Source organism: Furipterus horrens, unplaced genomic scaffold (genome assembly GCF_987537825.1).
Source record: "Furipterus horrens unplaced genomic scaffold, mFurHor1.1.pri manual_scaffold_3, whole genome shotgun sequence".
In the NCBI taxonomy this organism is placed as follows: Eukaryota; Metazoa; Chordata; class Mammalia; order Chiroptera; family Furipteridae; genus Furipterus; species Furipterus horrens.
This window is the reverse complement of record NW_028327173.1, coordinates 11,780,854-11,797,748: the sequence shown is the minus strand read 5'-3', so window position 1 is coordinate 11,797,748 and position 16,895 is coordinate 11,780,854. Positions and strand designations below refer to the sequence as shown.

The window sequence follows — 16,895 nt, the reverse complement described above, 5'->3', positions numbered from 1 at the left end:
GCCTTTATCCAGGACTGCCCCCAGGGTGGGTCTGCGCACCGCAGACGGGTCACCGCACTATCAGCAGGAGCCCATCGGGCGGATCGCTTGACACCCATATGTGTACACACACGCGTACACATATGTACATATATAATTTTATACATAATATATACTTCCTTCGAACCTTGAGCTTAAACAGCAGGCTATTTCCTCCTCAGGGTCTTGCCAGCAGAAAGCATCCCTTTCCCCACAGCAACGGTCTCTAAGGAAGGAGTCCCTGACCCGTTGGCACTCCCAGTTTAACAGAGTGTGAACAGATGTGGGGAACTCTAGGCCAGGTGGGGGGTAGAGTCACTGCAGGTAGAGGGGTGGGGTGTGGCACCCCGGGGTGTGACCCCACGGTGTATCTCTTCTCCTGGCTAAGAAGAGTCTCTATCAGACTTCACAGATTAATATTGTGAATTCCATTCATCCCTTCAACAAACATCTATTGAGCACCCAGTAGGTGTCAGGCCACTACAGGAACCACAACAGAGATCCCAGCTTTGTGGCATTTACATTCTCGTGGAAGGAGACAGACAATAAACAATAAACACAACAGATGTTTATCATAAAGTGACCACTGCTATAGAAAAAATAAGAAAGAAAACAGAGCAATATAAAGGAAACCTAGAGGAGGGAGGACATTTTTCCCTTCATAGAAACAGAAAAGTAATACTTCTGTAAGGGAGGAAGAAATTTTCCTCTACCTTTGTAGGTTCTTCCCGCTGGTCTAATAATCAAATTGGCATGAGACTGATTAACCAGAGAAAATAACCAAATTTAATTACATACATACACAAGGAAACCCGCATGCACGAGAGGTTCAGAGACTGACATGGACAGTGAGGTATAAATGACATCCTGACCTAAGGACAAGGTTAGGACCTTAGGCCTCAGAAGGGAAGAGGGCTATTCACAGCTGGATAGGAAAGAGCAGGTGTTCAGTAATTAGATGTTCTCGCTGCCATATAGATATATATATATTTTTAAAGGTTACTTCTGATGATAACTCATTATGGGCAAGACCCCACAGTCAAATTCTTTAAGGGAGGGGTCCAAGTTTCTCTTGAGCCCATGGGTCTTAATTGCCTTCAGCTCAAAAGAATCTGCATAGCACAGAGGAATTTCTTGTGGAGACTCATTTTGAACCCCTACAGCTCCCACAGATAAGGGTCCAGCCATGTTCCAAAGGCTTAATTTTATTATTCTGGCCTCTATGATAATGCTTAGAGATAAATGTTAAAGTGGGGCTCAGAGAGGCCAAGGGCCCCCACCCAAGGTCACTAGCAGCAAGTGATCAAGTAGAACAGAAACCTGGGTCTGCCCAACACCCAAGGAGAGAAACCTTAAGAGCCTACAGCACCCTTCACCCACCCATGAACCACTATTTAGTGCTCAGAGCCCCTGTCTTGCCCACACATTGTGTCTATGCAGCAGAAGGAGGAAGCCTGTCATCCCTCCCAGTACCACCTGCACCACCCTGAGAGTGTCTGTCCCCCAAGGAACAGGGTGTAGTACACCAAGCATTGGATGAATGTCCTAAAGACCAGACTTGGCTTCCCATTTCTGCCATGTAGCAGTTCTGAGACTCAGGGCCAGGGGCTCCATCTCTTTAGGTCACTATTTTTTCACCTGCAATAGTCAGCAGAATAATACCCACCCACCTCACAAGGTTACTGAGGGGCCAAAATGACCCTGGTATAATCTGTAATCTTGTTGGTGCTGTGTTAGTGGTAGCTATTGGCCTCAATGTTCCCATCTGAACAATGGGAACGCACTCAGCTCTGCAGTAAATCCTTCGGTCTGGGGATTTCTGGCCGAGCAACAGCAAACCTGAGAGGCACTGCTGTGTACGGCAGACGTTGGAGCCTAGTGATCTGGGTTGACCATCCTGATTCTGCTACTTGCTCTGTGAACTTGGCAAAGCCTCTTCAGTTCTCTGCTACTATGAAACTGGGGTGGTGAAGATGTGAACAGAATGAGTCTTTAACCATTTCACACAGAAAAGCTGCCTGATAAATTTTAGCTTTCAAAAGTTAGTGGTATATGGTGGAACAGAATATTAGTCCCTCTGCTTTAACTTTAGCTATATGTTTTATAGCCTTTATTTAAAAAAAACAAAGACCTAAAGAACACATGATGAAAATGTTAATGTTTGTTCTTTCTGACAGATTCCCAGATGTTCGTTATATTATGATCTGTACTTTCCTATAATTAAAAAAAAAAAAAAAAATTCAAGGTTAGGCCAGGGTGGTGATGCCACCTTGTGGCCATGCTGCTATTATCTTGAATTTAACAATTCTGAAATTCCGTGTGCGTGCTCCTAAATTTATCATTTCCGTCATGGATTAATAATGTCCGAGACTTCCTTAACATTTCAGGGCAGAGAGGGACCTTCAAGGCTGCTTAGCCTTTGGCTGGTTACTTCTAGCCATTAGGTGCTCTTTCCCTAGAGGAGAAGGCTGGTGCCACAAGGGGACAGCTGAGTCTTAGGAAGCCCTCTGCCCCAGGCCTCTCCATTTTTGTCAGTCCATAGAGAACCAGAGAGAGCTCCTCGTTACAGAGATGGAGAAACCGCAGTCCAGGGGGAGTGCGAGGTCTGCCCAAAACACTTCTTACAGAAGACAGTGAGCAGCTGGGTAAACTTCATGAAGGTGGGGGTTGTTGGTTTTGTTCACTGCTGTATCCTCAGCACCTGTTAGGGTGTCAGTAAATATATGTCCAATGAATGACTGAACAAAACTATCCGCCCAACCACTAGCAGTTATGGGCCAATCATTCATTCTCAATCATTTGAACACTGGCTGATGTTTACCATGTGCCAGACACTGTTTCAAGCTCAATATGTACATTGATTTATGTAAAGCTCACTATGACCCTGAGAGTGAATAAGGTGTGATCACTATTCTGCATTTTACTGATGGAAAAACTGAGCCGCAGAGACCTTAAGTGACTCAGTGAACATGACACAGCTAAGAAGTGGCCCTGCGAGGATTTGAACCCGGGCAGAGTGGATTTTCCCTGAGGCTTGAAGCAGGAGGAAAAAAGTAGTTGGGGGTTGTTGGCTTCCTACAGGCTAACAAGACCGGGAAGCGCAGACCAACTGCCCGGCCTTCCAGAGAGGGGCCTGCATTGGCAGTGCTGTGTGTCAGGGTTAACCCCTCGTAAAGATTTTAAAAATTCATTTTTAGAGAGAGGGGAAGGGAGGAAGAGAGGGAGAGAACCATCAATGTGTGGTTGCCTCTCGCACGCCCCCAACCGGGACCTGGCCCGCAACCCAGGCCTGCGCACCGGCAATCAAACCGGCGACCTCTGGGTCCGCGGAGCGACGCCCAACCCAGTGAGCTACACCTGTCCGGGAACTTGTAAAGATTTTTAATCCTTTTCAGGTGAGAATGGGGAGGAGGAATGGCGGAGGGGGGCATGCAATTTTACCGGGCGGCTGTCTTGGTCTAGTTGAGGCTGGCAAGAGAAGAACTGGCAGTCACAACTTCACGTCTCACTCCCGTTGGCAAACTAGCGCAACTCACCTGTCTCTAGGCTCTCGTCTGGCTCCTCCCACTCACTGCTCCCAAACCCAATCACCAGCGTCTCTCTTGTGTGGCCCCGCCTCCCCAGGCTGGCCGCCATCATCTCCCGCACCTGGACCCTTGGAATTACCAGCTGGTCTCAGGCTCCCCCTCCCCTTCCCACGAGCCCTCTTTTCGTCTTAATGAAACTCAGCTCTGCGCAGACACGTGTAGGGCTCTTACTGCAAAGAGAACGGAGTCTGCACGCTGACTAGCATTCCAGGCCTGCCACCAGCCCCGCCAACCCACCTTCCTGCTATCTATGCAAGCAACCTCTTACTAATTTGTGTTTCTATGAACTTACACCCTGCCTTATTCCATACATAGGATGGAGGCAGCTCCTGACCAAGACAGTGCTCAGGTCTCAGACGCCCAGCCCCAAAGCCACAGCCCCAGTAACCCTTCCATCTGGACCTGTTCTGTGTCCTCGGAAACCCCGCAGGGCCCTCTCCAAGTGAGTTCTCAACCTCCAGCCATATAGAAAGACTTCATGTGATCAGGGCTTGACCCTCCAAGACTGAGGGGTCACTGAAGTCCTCATGCATTTACAAGGTATGCAGGACCACCGTGGGTGGTCAAGCAAGTTAAGTCCTGCGCAAGTGCAAGAAGCGCCATTCTGAAGTCGGGACGTACACCACCGACACTACAGTGCAAAGCAGTCTTGAAGGAAAGGCTTGGGACACTAAGGAAATCACGTGTAGTACACAGTCCTTACCACTAGAGGGGGACAGATTTGAATCCTGGGGCCGCTACTTCCCGGCTTGGGCAAACCCCTCCCAGAGCATTAAGACCCTCACTTTTCTCATTAGCAAGAAGAGCATTTTCCGAGAATTAGAAATAATATATGTAAATTGCCTGGTATGTAGTGGTTACCACAATGTGTGCGAGGAAGAAAGGTCATAGCCCTCACCCTGTCATCTCAATGGAGAATTTGGGGGTAATATTACCAAACTTGTAGTCATTATGAGGTGTCAGGATCAGCCCAGCACACAGCAGCAGTGAAGAACTGGTCACTGAAAAGGTTGTCCCGAGAGCTGAGTGATTGGCCCAGAACGCCTGGGTTTGAGTCTTGTTCCTGGATGGCCCTGGCACATGAACGAACTAACCCTTTTTACTTCAGATGCGCTGTCTGCAAAATGGGGACAATCCCCGTATTATAGGGCAGTGGTGAGGATGAGGCAAGTTATCTATGCAAAGTCCTTAGGACCGCAGCCCACCCCACATGTTTGTAATCACCAGCTGTCTCCCCTTCTCCTGGTGCAGGGACGGACCGACTGATGCTGGGTCGCTGTGAGGGTGAGAAGAGGTGGCACGAAGCAAGCCCCAAATCAGAAAAGCCCAGCTGGGGAAGCCCACCAGATATAGGCAAGGCCAGACACGGGCACCTGAGGAGAGGCGGGAGCTGGGGAGACAGGGCCCAGGGGTGCACATGGCAGGAAAGGGAGAGGGTCCCCGGGGTGCGGGAGGGTCCACTCAGGGCACAATGTGCAGCCTGACCCGCCTCCCTAGGCTCTGCGGCCGGGCCCCTCGGGAACCCTGGGTCAGTGGAGCCAGCCAGTGAGGCAGGAAACACAGGCATTGAACAAATTTATTCATGAGACAACTCAGGGTCCATCAGGGAGACAATCACTGGTTACAAGCTCCAGAAGCTCTTGTCGGACAGCCGTGAGGGGTGGGGCAGCCCAGGCAGCAGGCCAGTGGGGCTGAGGACAGAAGAGCAGACACAGGCTGTTCTTCCCTGGCCTGGTCTGGGTCCTTCCCTGCCCCAGTCTGGAACCCACACCCCCTCTTGGGTTAAAGTGCAGTGGGAGGGGGGAGGCCGGTGGGATCGGGCAGCTAGAGACCCAGTGAACAGGCCACCCACGGGAGCCCTGCACCTCCTCCTCATTTCTTGAGACTCAGCAGGAGTCCATCCCACCCAGGTTCCTCCTTGGAATCTGAGTAAGGGAGACCCCTCCCCAACATCAGATATTTAGAAAGAGCCCCCCAACAGGGTGAGGCTGGCTCCATCAGCTCTCTGAGGGGCCTAGGACTTTGGGGCAGTGGGCAGCACTAAGATCTAGGAGGAGGGAGGGATGCTGCTCTTTGTGGTGTGGGGATGGTCATTCCCACCCCTTGGCCTAGGAAGGGCCCTCCCTCGCCTTCCTCCATCCCCTGGAAAGCCAAGAAAGCCAGAGGCCCAAAGAGCTTAGCCCCTGGCTCCAGGGCCATGAGTCAGCAGGGTCCCGCCCAGGCCTGACTCCCAATACCACAGAGGGGGGCCACTTTGGGGCCATGGGAGAAGCTGCCCTGGCAAGGGAGTGGGGTGGGCAGCCTTTGGAGAAGCCTGTGGGGCTCCCTGCTTCAGCCAGCAGTCTTCCTAGCCCAGAACCAGCCCCTCCTCCAGGGCCGATGCTGGAAAGGTACCCACCCTCGGCTCAGGGCCCAGCTCCCCCACTGCAGCCCAGGGGCCCTGCCCCACCAGAGGCCACGTAGGCCTTAGCCTGGCTCCCGCCCTCTTGGATGGTCTCACCTCCATCTCAGCAGCTTAGTCAACTTCCTCCCCTTCCCAAGGGCACATCTCTAGGAGGTGGAAAGGAAGAGAACCCCTCCTCTCCAAAAAAGAACCCTGAAGACCTCTGCTTCCTCCCCCCCACTCTTGAATATATTAAATTGTGCAGCTTGGCCTCAACCCCTCCCTGCAGATCTCCATGGCAACCGGGAAGCATTCCAAGTCCAAGTCTGAATCCAAGTCCATCCAGTGCCAAAGGGGGGCTTCAGCCTCTCCCCACACACTTCCCCCAGCATTCCATGGGGGATGAGAGGGGAGGAAATGTCGAGGGCCTCAGTCCTCAGCTCCCTCTTCCTCGGCGTGGGGGGGCCCAGGGGGTTCCTCGGGCTCAGGGGTCTGCCCGCCAGGGTGGGGGTGAGGATGGGGATGGGGATGGGGATGGGTGCCCGGTTGGGAGCCTGGGCCGTCCTCGCCCTGCACGTAGACGCTCAGCCCCTCATGACTCGGCTCCTTGCCACATGCCTGGCAGCTGCAATGCAGGATCTTCTCCACCAGCTTGTCCACCCTGGGCACCTCCTCGTGGCCGGGGCACTCCAGCGTTACCTGGGGAGGGCAGCAAGGATGTTTCCAAAGGCTTGGGGCAGGTAAGGAAGTCCCAAGGGTAACACAACCTCATGGGACCAAGAATCCCAGAGACCTCAGAATCCTGAGCCCACCCTTGAGACCCCAGTCAGCCCTGTGGGCCCATCAAGGGAAAGAGTGAGGGAGTCCCCACAGATGCCACCTGACTTATATCCTCCACGTGCACCTTCCCATCTATCCCCTCACAGCATCGAGAGAGTACCCTGGGGGGAAAAACCCAGTGTGGCCTGGCCCCAGCCTAAAATTCCCCTCAGTGCTCCCCACAGTACTTGGAGAAAAGCCCAGGCTCCAGGCCCTTCAGGCTACCCCTGGCGAACCTCTCCACCCCTGACCTGGTGCCCCTCCCTCCAACTGGCTGAATGATCTGCAGGAGACTTTGCACATGCTGTTCCCTCTGCCTGGAAGGCCCTCACCCAACCCATCCCCTACCACCTGCCTCAAATGTTGCGCAGTTACCTTCTACTCAACCACGGGCTCTCAGCTCAGACCCCACTTCCTCAAAGAGCTTCCCCTACCCCGCAACCCCAGCCCTGTATGAACCCCTCTAGCATCTTGCTCCACGCTTAGGTATTATACCTTCCTTTCCCCTGTCCTTCCTTCCTTTTCTTTCCCTCCCTCCTTCCACACAGCACCTGCTCCACGCCAGCTCCGGGAACACAGGCATGGCCCCTCCAGGAGCTGAGAGTGTAGTGTAGGAAACACTTGTCAAAAGCACCCAAATGCAGATGAAAAACTGGGGATGTGACAGATGCTCCAAGCAGAGGCACACAGTGCTCAGGGGGTCAGGAAAAGGGCCCTGAGAAAATGGTTCTTGGGCTATGAGCAGAAGGATGAATAGAAGTTCACCAGGTGAGGAGGAAAAGGAAAGCATTCCAACCAGGACCAAGAGCATGTGCAAAGGCCCTGTGGTGCTAATCAGCAAAGCATGTGTGAGAGGCTGAAAGGAGGTGAACTGGTGGCAAGTGGCAAGCTAGCAAAGACCGTGAGAGAAAGACTGGTGAGCCAGGCCATGTGGGCTCCGTGGGGCATGGCAGGCTGGGCGGGGACGGGCAGCAGTACTCACAATCTCCCACATGGACTGGGCCGGCATGCAGGAGTCGCAGTGCACCAGGGACTCTGTAGACTGCGGGAAGGTGTTGGGAACACTGTAGCTGAAGCACTGTCCTAGGCACGCTCTGTGGGAGGAGAGGTCACCAAGCCCTTGTCACTGCGGCAGAGGCAAGAATGGGCAGCCCTGCCCTCCTCCTCCCTCCTGGACCCCTGCCTTGCTCCCCTCCACCCGTGCCCCTGGGTCCCACCTGTTCTGGATGGACTTGGCCTCACAGCCACTGTGGCCCACAATCTGGGTGATGTTCTTGGCCTCGCACCACGCACTCTTGTCCGGAAACAGCGCCAGCTTGTTGATGGGCGGTGGCGCGGCCAGCAGCATGGTGGGCAGGACAGCCCCCACCAGAACCCGAAGCATCATGCCCGTGGCCTTTAGAGCCCTGGAACTGAGCACAGACGTGGGTGAGGCCAGCTGAGCTCAGGAGGCTGCAGAGGGGGGGAGAGTGGTGTTACAAGCATGAGCTCTGACATCTGACTGCCTGGGTCCAAATCCTAGCCAAGCACAGCCTTGGACAGGTTATTTCTCCCTTATGAACCTCAACACTGGGGCTGCTACCCTGTCTGGTGTGTTCAGTGGGTTGCGCGTGGTTCTGCAAAGCGAAGGGTCACTGGTTCAGTTCCTGGTCGGGGCACGTGCCTGGGCTGCGGGCCCAGTTCCCATTTGGGGTACATGTAAGAAGCAACCCATCGATGTTCCTTTCCCTCTCGTCCCCTCTCTCTAAAATAAATAAATAACATCTTTTTAAAAACTGGGGCCACTAATAATGTGTGCATCAGATGGGTATTGTGAAGATTACATGAGGTGTTACCCGAGAAACCCTCAGAAAAACACACATACTCCGTGTGTCAGTTACTTTTATAACTTACAAGATAGTAGCTTCGGACAAATTACTTTTACCTCTGTGCCGCAGTTTCTTCATCTAGAAAGTGGGAATGGTAATACTGTGCGTGGCAAAGGAGAGCTGCTGATTCTACAACAGGACGCTAAAGTGTCAAGCACGTGCCGAGTGTTGAGCAATCAGTAACTGGCTCCTCCTCGATGTGATGGTGTGGGTTCTCCAGGCAAACACGAAAAACTGCCCACACATGCCCTCGAGAGCTGACCATCCAGCATGTCTCCAGGACAGGCTGCCGTGGCTGCTCTCAGGAAAGCCAACCTCGACCTTCACATCACTGTCAATTCTTGGGCCACTGGATGGCTGGAACGCAGGTAAAAACACTAACCCCAGACAGGACTGTGTTTCTTCTTCGGATGCCCCACTGAAGCCTCAAACCCTGAGGCTACGCACATGTCATTACCCTCAGCTCCATCCTAAACCGGGACAGGCAGGAGACAATCCACGCCAAGCCTTTGACCCTCTAACAATTAGACGGAGCAAGAAGCTAGAACAATACCAGAATTTGCCAGCAGATGGCGCCGCAGGGCAGTGTATGCCGCAAAGATTCCCTCGGAAGGGACTCTCCCAAAGTTCCCTAGCTCATCTTCCCTGCGTTTCCCCCTCTCCCCCACCTCAAAAAAATGTGGAGGAAAAAGGCTTTGGGGAAATTCAGGACGGAGGGCAATGCCTGCAAGGGGGTCTACTGGGGAAAGGGCGCTGGACAGTCAGGAGTCCACCCGTGCTGTGTGACCCTGGACACGGGCCATATTGTCCCCACCTGTAAGATGAGTGAGTGAGATGCCTGAGACCACTGGTTTCCAAGCCCGGAAGAGCCTCAGAATTCCCCGGGGACTTGTGGAGTGAAAGTCCGAGGGTTGGTGGGAGCCTGCAATTCTTACAAGCTTCCAGGGCAGTTCGGATATGTAGACAGACGTGGGAACCAGTACAGCTCAGTCCGTCTGGGATTCTGTGTCTGGGAACAGTCCCCACTGGGGTTGGGGGCAAGGGGGCGCTGAAACAGGAGCAGAGGTCAGCTACTGTCCCACTGGTCCCACGGACACCCAGTGCCAGAGTCAGGCAGCTGGGTACCCCAGGCAGAACAAGCTTACCCACTTTCTGACTCAAGAGGCAGGTACTTTATACGGTGTCTGGGGAGGGGGACATGCTGGGGGCGTCTTGCCTGCTCCTGCAGTGAAAATCTAAGTGGACTGGCTCAGCTGGGCTTGCAGAGAGGGTCCAGGCCAGCCTGCAGGGCAGTGGCCTCCTACACAGCCCTCTGCTCTCTCCATCCAGCAAGTCCCCTCAGCTGTGGGGCCGGGGGGTGGGGGTGAACCAGGGAGAGCAGTAGGTGCATCCTGACAGTCTGCCCCCATCCCAGATGAGTCCACGTTGAGGCCCAGGCTCTCACCCACACATTTCCGGTCTCGCTCACAAGATAGACAGCAAAGCACATGTTTTCAGTACAACCACATCCTAACAAAATAGGCTGGACTTGTTCCTAACTGGCAATCTAGCTAATTTTTCAACAGGCTTAGCATCAGGAAGCTTCGTCACTCCTAATGGTGCTCATCCATCCCCAGGAAACGGGCCTGATTTAGGCAGGGTCTGACCATGGCTGACCAGAAGAGGCTCAGTGACCACCTGGGGGCCTCCCCAGGCTGAACTAGCCCCCTAGAAGCCTCAGAGAAATCCGGGGACTTCTGTCCTATACCTGACCCCATCTTGATTCCTCCGGAAGGTCAGGGCAGGTGTGCCCCAGGGAGGCAGCAGGGACAGGGGGTGATTTCAAGTTTCCTTAGAACTGGGAATTGAGACTGGGATTTTAGTGAAATCGCAGAGATGAGCAGTTAGGTCTGATGTGGAGCTGGGATGAGAAGAGGTTAGAACTGAGGTGATGGACCAGGATCAGACTCAAGGTGGGAAAAGACTGGGGCTGAGATTAATAACAAGGCTTACTGGGAGAAAACAGGGTGTTTTTTTTTTAAGGGAGCCACTGGCCTGGAGGATGGAGACTGGTTATTAGGGTCACGTTATGGCAGACACTAATGACAAATGAAATCAAGTGAGGCAGAAGGCCACCTCCCTGACCTTCCTCCTTTTCTAGTACACAGCCGAGTTCATCCTAAGAGCCAGCTGCGTCCACAGAGGGGTCACCGTAACCTAGTCCTGGCAGCCTCTCGCAAGCCCTGGCCTGGGCCTCAGAGGAGGGGCCTGGGGCCACATTCAGCTTCCCCAGGCCAGCAGCCCTGAGCACCAGCAGGCTGCCTGGGCTCCCACAACCATAGCCCGTCCCAACCCTCCCACCTAGGAGCTGTGTGACTTCCAGAAATGAAGGTCGTCTCTCTGCACTGACCTGCCTCAACCCTAGAACGGGAAGCACAGCGTTTTCCTTGGAGAACGACTGGGAGGATGCAGTGAAAGCACCCAGCAGGCACCCAGCTCAGGCCAGTTCCCTTCCCCCGAGGGATGGTGGGAAAGGCTGGGCGGGCATCAGAGCCAAAGCTGGGAGCTGGAGCAGGAGGCAGAGAGGAGGGAGGGCAGGCCATTCTCTCCCACAGACCTGTTTGTCATGAGGACACACCTGCCCTCCTCCTGCCCTCACACCCAGCCACCAAGAACCCTCCCTGCACCCGCCCTTTGCACTGACTGGGGAGGGCTCTTTGTTAACAGGTTTAATTTTTGTTGGTTTATCGTTTTCTTCTTCTTTCAAGTAGCCATTCAGCTATTTTTTATACAGCAGTTGGACCTTCCTTCTTGACACTTGAGAGTCTCAGCCATAGATTCTCACCCCTTCCTCCCCACCCAAAGGTCGCATAGCAAGTCACGGGACTCCCAGAGTACCAGGGTGGGAAGGGGGATTCCCCACCTTGTCCCAAGGCCCTGAAACCAGCCAGCCAAGCGGCACCCTTCCCGACTCATGCCATTCCCTGAGCACCTTCCAGGATGGCGGGGAGGGAGGCAAGGGTGTGGGCAGGGGTGCTGGGGTCCCAGACCCTCTGCCCACTCAGGAGCTCAGAGCCTAGATGGGGAGGGGGCAGGGTGGGTTTAGAATAGGGGTTGTGGGAGCAGGGAGTAGAGAACCTTAATCCTGGATTTACTACAGGATCACAATATGTTACCACTGGTGGGGACAGGAAGGGCACTCCTGGCTGAGGGCACTACAGGAACCAAGACCAGGAGAGGGAGGGGGTTTATCCACGTCAGCCCAGCACCGGTAACTACGGCCTGGGTGCTGTTCCAGGTGCCTTTACATAAATCCAACCCTGTGCTGTACAGCCTCCCTCTCCCTCTCATCTCCCCCATTATATAGGTGAAGAAACTGAGTCACAGAGGTTAGAAGATTTGCTCGAGATTTACTAAAAAGTAAATAGCAAAAAGAGATCCACTATTTCCAAGTAATCTCTGTGCCTCTGTCGTAAGGACGGAATACATGTAACGGTGCTTGGAACGATGCCTTGCCCGTAGTTGAACCAATGAATAACAAATAAACCTGAGCTTTGAACCTGGACCACTGCCTATCTTTGCAGATGGAGAAGGGTCACAGAAGAGGAAGCAGGAAATGGAGAAGGCGGCCGGGAACGTGGAGTGGGCATGAGGCCTGGGGCTCCCTGCCCGTGGCTGTGGCCCTGGCCCTGCCCTGGCCTAGCGGCTGTCTCTCATCCCTCTTCAGCCTGTATTTCTTACTCTGGTGTTCAGCCACCACCTGGCTGGGAAGCTTGGCAGCCCCTCGAAACAGGGTTCAAACCCCGCTCCTGACTCCGCTGCAGGCTTCAGTGAGGGCGCCTGCAGCCCAGGGCGGGGCCTTCTTACCACCTCTGTCGTTCCCAAATCCAAGCCCCTCTGATCCTCTGAGGCCTTGTGCCAACAACGCTGGACACATTCTGAGGCTGCCAACAACACTTAGAAAGGGAGTTTCCCAGGGCGGGGAGGGAGGGACACTGGCTGACGCATTCCAGCGCTGGGGAAACTGAGGCACAGACCAAGAAAGCGGCCACCATATCTCCCACACCAGGGAAGACGGCAGGGAATAAACACTCTTTGAGAAGGGCTGCGGGTGGGGGGCAACAAGAATGCAGGCTTTGGGGTCCTCTATGTTTCCACACCAACCACAACTTAGCCTCTTCCCTGAGACGCTTGCCAAAAACTCAGAGGCTCAGCACCAGGTCTCACCCCACAGGTCCGGGGTGCGGCCTAGGAATATCTGTATGGGCTCCCCCATGATTTGTTGGCCAGGAGCCTGAGGCCAACGCCCGAGGGAAGAGGCCCCCATAACAGGACCGCTGACAGGGGACCACCCACCCCACTGCCTGCATCCTAGAGCCTGAAATCAAGTCTTAAATTTACAGAGGGGCCCAGATTTCAAGGGAGGCACTGACCCCCATCCCGACCTGCTGTGAAGCTCTTTGTAGGGCAAAGAATCAATTTTGTATAACAAGTGAACAATCACTCCCCGTTTCCTCTTTTGGGTAAATCTGACTATTTGGGGTCTCTTAAAGCCAAGCACCGCAGGATTTTCTTGGTAGAAAGTATCCACTCACCCCTCAGCCCCCTCCCTCCACCCCGCACACGCACCAGGCCAGGGCTAGGTCTTCTCCATGCTCACAGTCAGACCGTGACTGACCCGGGGTCCCATCCTAGCTCAGCCACTGCCTCACTCTCATCTGCAAGAGTGGGTAGTGATAATACCCGCCTCATAGGGCAGCTGTGCATGGAAGCCTCTGGGGAGCGTGCCTGTCATGGGGTAAGGCCTCAGGAAATGTCACCATTAATGCTAGCTCAGTCACCCTGGGCCACTCATCCTCCCTGAACTCTGCCCATGCCCGCCCCTCTGCCTCCCACAGATGCCCCCTCCCTCTCTCCTCCCTACTCCCTCCTGCCAGGTTCTGGGGGATCCTGACAATATCTAAATCTGGGGTTGCACCTGCTATGATGAAACTGGATTGAGGGGAAACCGTGAGGAGAAACTCAAGCAAATGACATGATGGCTGGGAAAGGGTTTTATAAACTGCCGAGTCCTGCCCCGCTCATACTCTCGCTCGCCGGGGCCACTGACCGAAGGGACAGGGTCCAGGAGAGACCAGCCCCCTCCAGGATCCAACTTCCAGAAAACAGGCTGGGCCTGGCTGCCAGGCTGTGCTGGCGGCAGTGTGCAGAGGGTGTGGCATTTGTGGCCCTGGGCTCAGGGATCAGCAAGGGTGGGGCAGTCACTTCAGATCTTGGACAGAGTGCAGGGACTTCCTTGAAGGGTGCAACTGTTTCAAGGTCACTCTGGGAGGGGGCCAAGCAGTGTCAGACCCCATCCCCGGTCAGCTCAGCGAGGTTTCCCAGGCCCACTCTGGGGTTGAGGGCAAATTCAGGCCCAAGCTCATCTGTCGGCACAAAGTGTGCCTGGAGGCAGGATAGGCTAATGGTTACAGCCCGGGCCATGGCCACTGGTGTCACCTCCCGAAGCCTCGCCTCTGTGAAATAGGGAGAGCGGCCTGGGACCGTCCAGTTTAGCAGATTCCCTCACAGGGAATCTGGCTCTTGTGCATTGCTTAAGGCCACTGTGATTCCATGACCCCATTCTCACCGCAGGGTGGCTTCCTTCCTCCTCCGTCAGCACTGGCAGAGCATGAACCAACCGTCCAGGGGGCGGACACACAAGGCCAAGCCCAGGCCCAAAAGGCCTGCCTGCGTCTGCCAGGCAGCTCCATCTTCCAGGCTACAAACCCCCAACCCAGGCAGGCCACGGCCCTCCAGCCTGAAGACCCTCCTGCCAGAAAACCCAAAGCTGTCTCCAAAACAAATCTATGCTAATGGGCTGCTGCAGGGCCGGCCTACACATCTGCTGAGCAGAAGTCCCCTGCAGTCCTCCCCAGCATCGCGGCTGGCTCCTTGGACCGTTGGGGTTGGGGGTGGGAGAAAGGGGCTAAACTCAGTCTGAGATTTCACTTTAAAAGAATGAGGATATATCAGAGGCCAGTGCAGAGCATCCACCCCTCCTGCACACAGCCCGCCCCGCCCCCCCAGAAAGCTTGCAGGGGTGGAGGGAGAAGAGTGGGGGAAGAGGGGTGCGGTCACCGAGGAAATGCTCCAGCTTCACCTTTTCTTTGGCCCCAGCGAAAGGCAAACCACACCCAAGCAGCCCCAGCATCTGGAGTTTCAGGACGGTGGTGATTTGACAGGAACAAAGGATGAGGGGCCTGTGGACAAATTGCTTCCGCGCTTCCCTCCCCTGCCAGCGCCCAGCCTTTGGCCTCAGGCCCTGACCTCTGTTTTCCTGAGGGTTCCCTTAGTTACCCGCTGGTGTCCTCCAGCTGGGCGAGGGCCTCAGAAAGCCTGAAAATGTGCACTTCTCCCCGATGCCCGCCAGCCCACGGGCCACGCCAAGGCAGGCAGCTGCCCCTTCGCCGCTGCCCGTAAAAGATCAGAACCGCCCCGCCCAGGGAGCGGGAGGCAGGTGGCCGGCAGCAGGGCTCTGCAGTCCAGGCGCCTCGCGGGGGTGGAACTCTTAAGAAAACTGAGCCCCCGGAAAAGGCTGGCTCCCCCTGCCCCACACTCAATTCCAGGGGGATGACCCCGGCCAGGCCCCGGGGGCAGGCGGAAGGTAGGGGGGAGGGTTTCGTTTCTTTTACAGGTCTAGGAAACTATTCCGACTACGCGGACGCTGGAGGATTGCCTGAATTTGAGGGTGAGGGATCAGGGAGATGCACAGAGACCCCCATGGAGGGACAGAACGGAGTCAGGGAAAGCACACAGGCAGAGAGACACAAACCCAGGGCAACTCAAGACGGAGAAACAGAAAGAAAAGGGGCAGAACCAGAGAAAGAGGGGAAAGGAGGCGGGGGTGGGGGGTGCAGAGAGACAAGGGGAGAGAGAGAGAGAGAAAGGAGGCAGAAACGTATGGAAGCGGAGAGGCCCGGGTACAGCGAGGGGTCGCGCGAGCCCAGCTACCGAGCTCCGGACGCTGCTCTGTCACTCCCGCGGCCCTACCCGGCCTTGACCCGCCGGGATTTCACTCCGTCACGCACCTCCCTCCTGTTCTCTCCTGGCTGTGGAGACTCCTACCAAGAAGTGAAAATCCCCGGCGAGTCTGGGGACGGGCTCAGGGCGCAGCGTTGTCCCCTGGCCACCCCGTGCCGCGCCCACGTCCCAAGCCTCAGTACCAGGAGGAGCTTGGCAGCAGCGCCTCGGCCCCGTGTCCTGGGCCTCCGGACAGGCCGGGGCGAAGCTCGCAGCTAGGGGCGCGGCGCTACCCCTGTGGCCGAAGCCTCTGAAAGCCGGGCGCCCGCGTGCCGGCCCGCGCAGGACTTACCACGCGCGCTGCGGCGGCAGCGAGGAGCGCGGTGCGCCCTCTGGGTCCTGAGAAGCTGTCTGCGGGACGCAGGGGTGGCAGGCCCGGTGGTCCCGGGGGGCTCTGGGAGGCGGCCGGCAGGGCTGGCGGCGGCCCCGCGAGGCTCGGCTGGGCTGCGCGGCGCGCCGTCTGCGGCCCCGGGCGGGCGCGCGGTGCGGGGGAGCGGCGAGCGAGCGGCTCCGACGTCAGGGGTGTCTCCGCTCCAAATAGGGAGCGAGGGCGGGGGCAGCGGAGGGAGGGGACGCGAACAAGAAAGAGCGGGCGGGCGCACACGGCTGCTCCCTCCGGTTGCGCAGGAGGGAGCGCCTCGGCCGCCCGGGGCCCCAGCCCCCTCTTCCCCGCCCGCCCGGGAGCTTCGGGCGGGTCTTCGGCGCGCACTGACTGGGCGCACTGCGGAGCTGCCGGTGCCTCCTTGGCCTGCGCCCTAGGGACAGGACCGAGAACCCAGGGCCCCTGGTCGTTCTAAAGCTCTCTCTGACGTGTTTCTCTGCTGACTTCTCTCCGCCTAACTTTTCCTGAGACGGGGGCATCAGGTCATGCCAGGCCTCGGGGTGACAAAGAAGGAGGTGTTCCTTTATGTGGGAATACCAGTCTTGCTCCGAGGGTGTGGCGCTCCAGTCCACGAAGTCCCAACACCAGGAGACCGTCCTCGCTCCGCAGTCCTGCGGGGCGCCCAGCCTATCCATACACTCCTGGACATGGGACCAATCAGGCCGTACTCTTAGTACCCTGGTGTCACTCGCCCTACGCCCAGCCTCGCCTCAACTCGGGCACTTGGCTTAAGCATCCAGAGAAGGGCCTGAGAGCCCCGGGAAGGACTATTCGGAAAGAGAGCGCCAGGAAATGGA

The 16,895-nt window shown here is 56.0% G+C and overlaps 1 protein-coding gene across 3 annotated transcripts; it reads right to left on the bottom strand.

Annotated features, from left to right (window-relative positions):
- Positions 1 to 5,877: 5,877 nt before the first annotated feature.
- Positions 5,878 to 16,200, bottom strand: NBL1 (NBL1, DAN family BMP antagonist). Of its 3 annotated transcripts, none has more exons than XM_090268709.1 (4): positions 16,009 to 16,200; positions 8,025 to 8,219; positions 7,790 to 7,901; positions 5,878 to 6,687 (listed from the first exon to the last, which is right to left on the bottom strand). In XM_090268709.1, the coding sequence occupies exons 2-4, from the start codon at positions 8,192 to 8,194 to the stop codon at positions 6,418 to 6,420; spliced, it is 552 nt and encodes a 183-aa protein (XP_090124835.1). In that variant the 5' UTR covers positions 8,195 to 8,219; positions 16,009 to 16,200; the 3' UTR covers positions 5,878 to 6,417. The 3 variants fall into 3 exon arrangements, with proteins under 3 accessions (XP_090124835.1, XP_090124832.1, XP_090124834.1); XM_090268706.1 differs by having other exon boundaries at positions 8,025 to 8,259; positions 16,009 to 16,074; XM_090268708.1 differs by lacking the exon at positions 16,009 to 16,200 and adding an exon at positions 15,725 to 15,776.
- Positions 16,201 to 16,895: the final 695 nt, after the last annotated feature.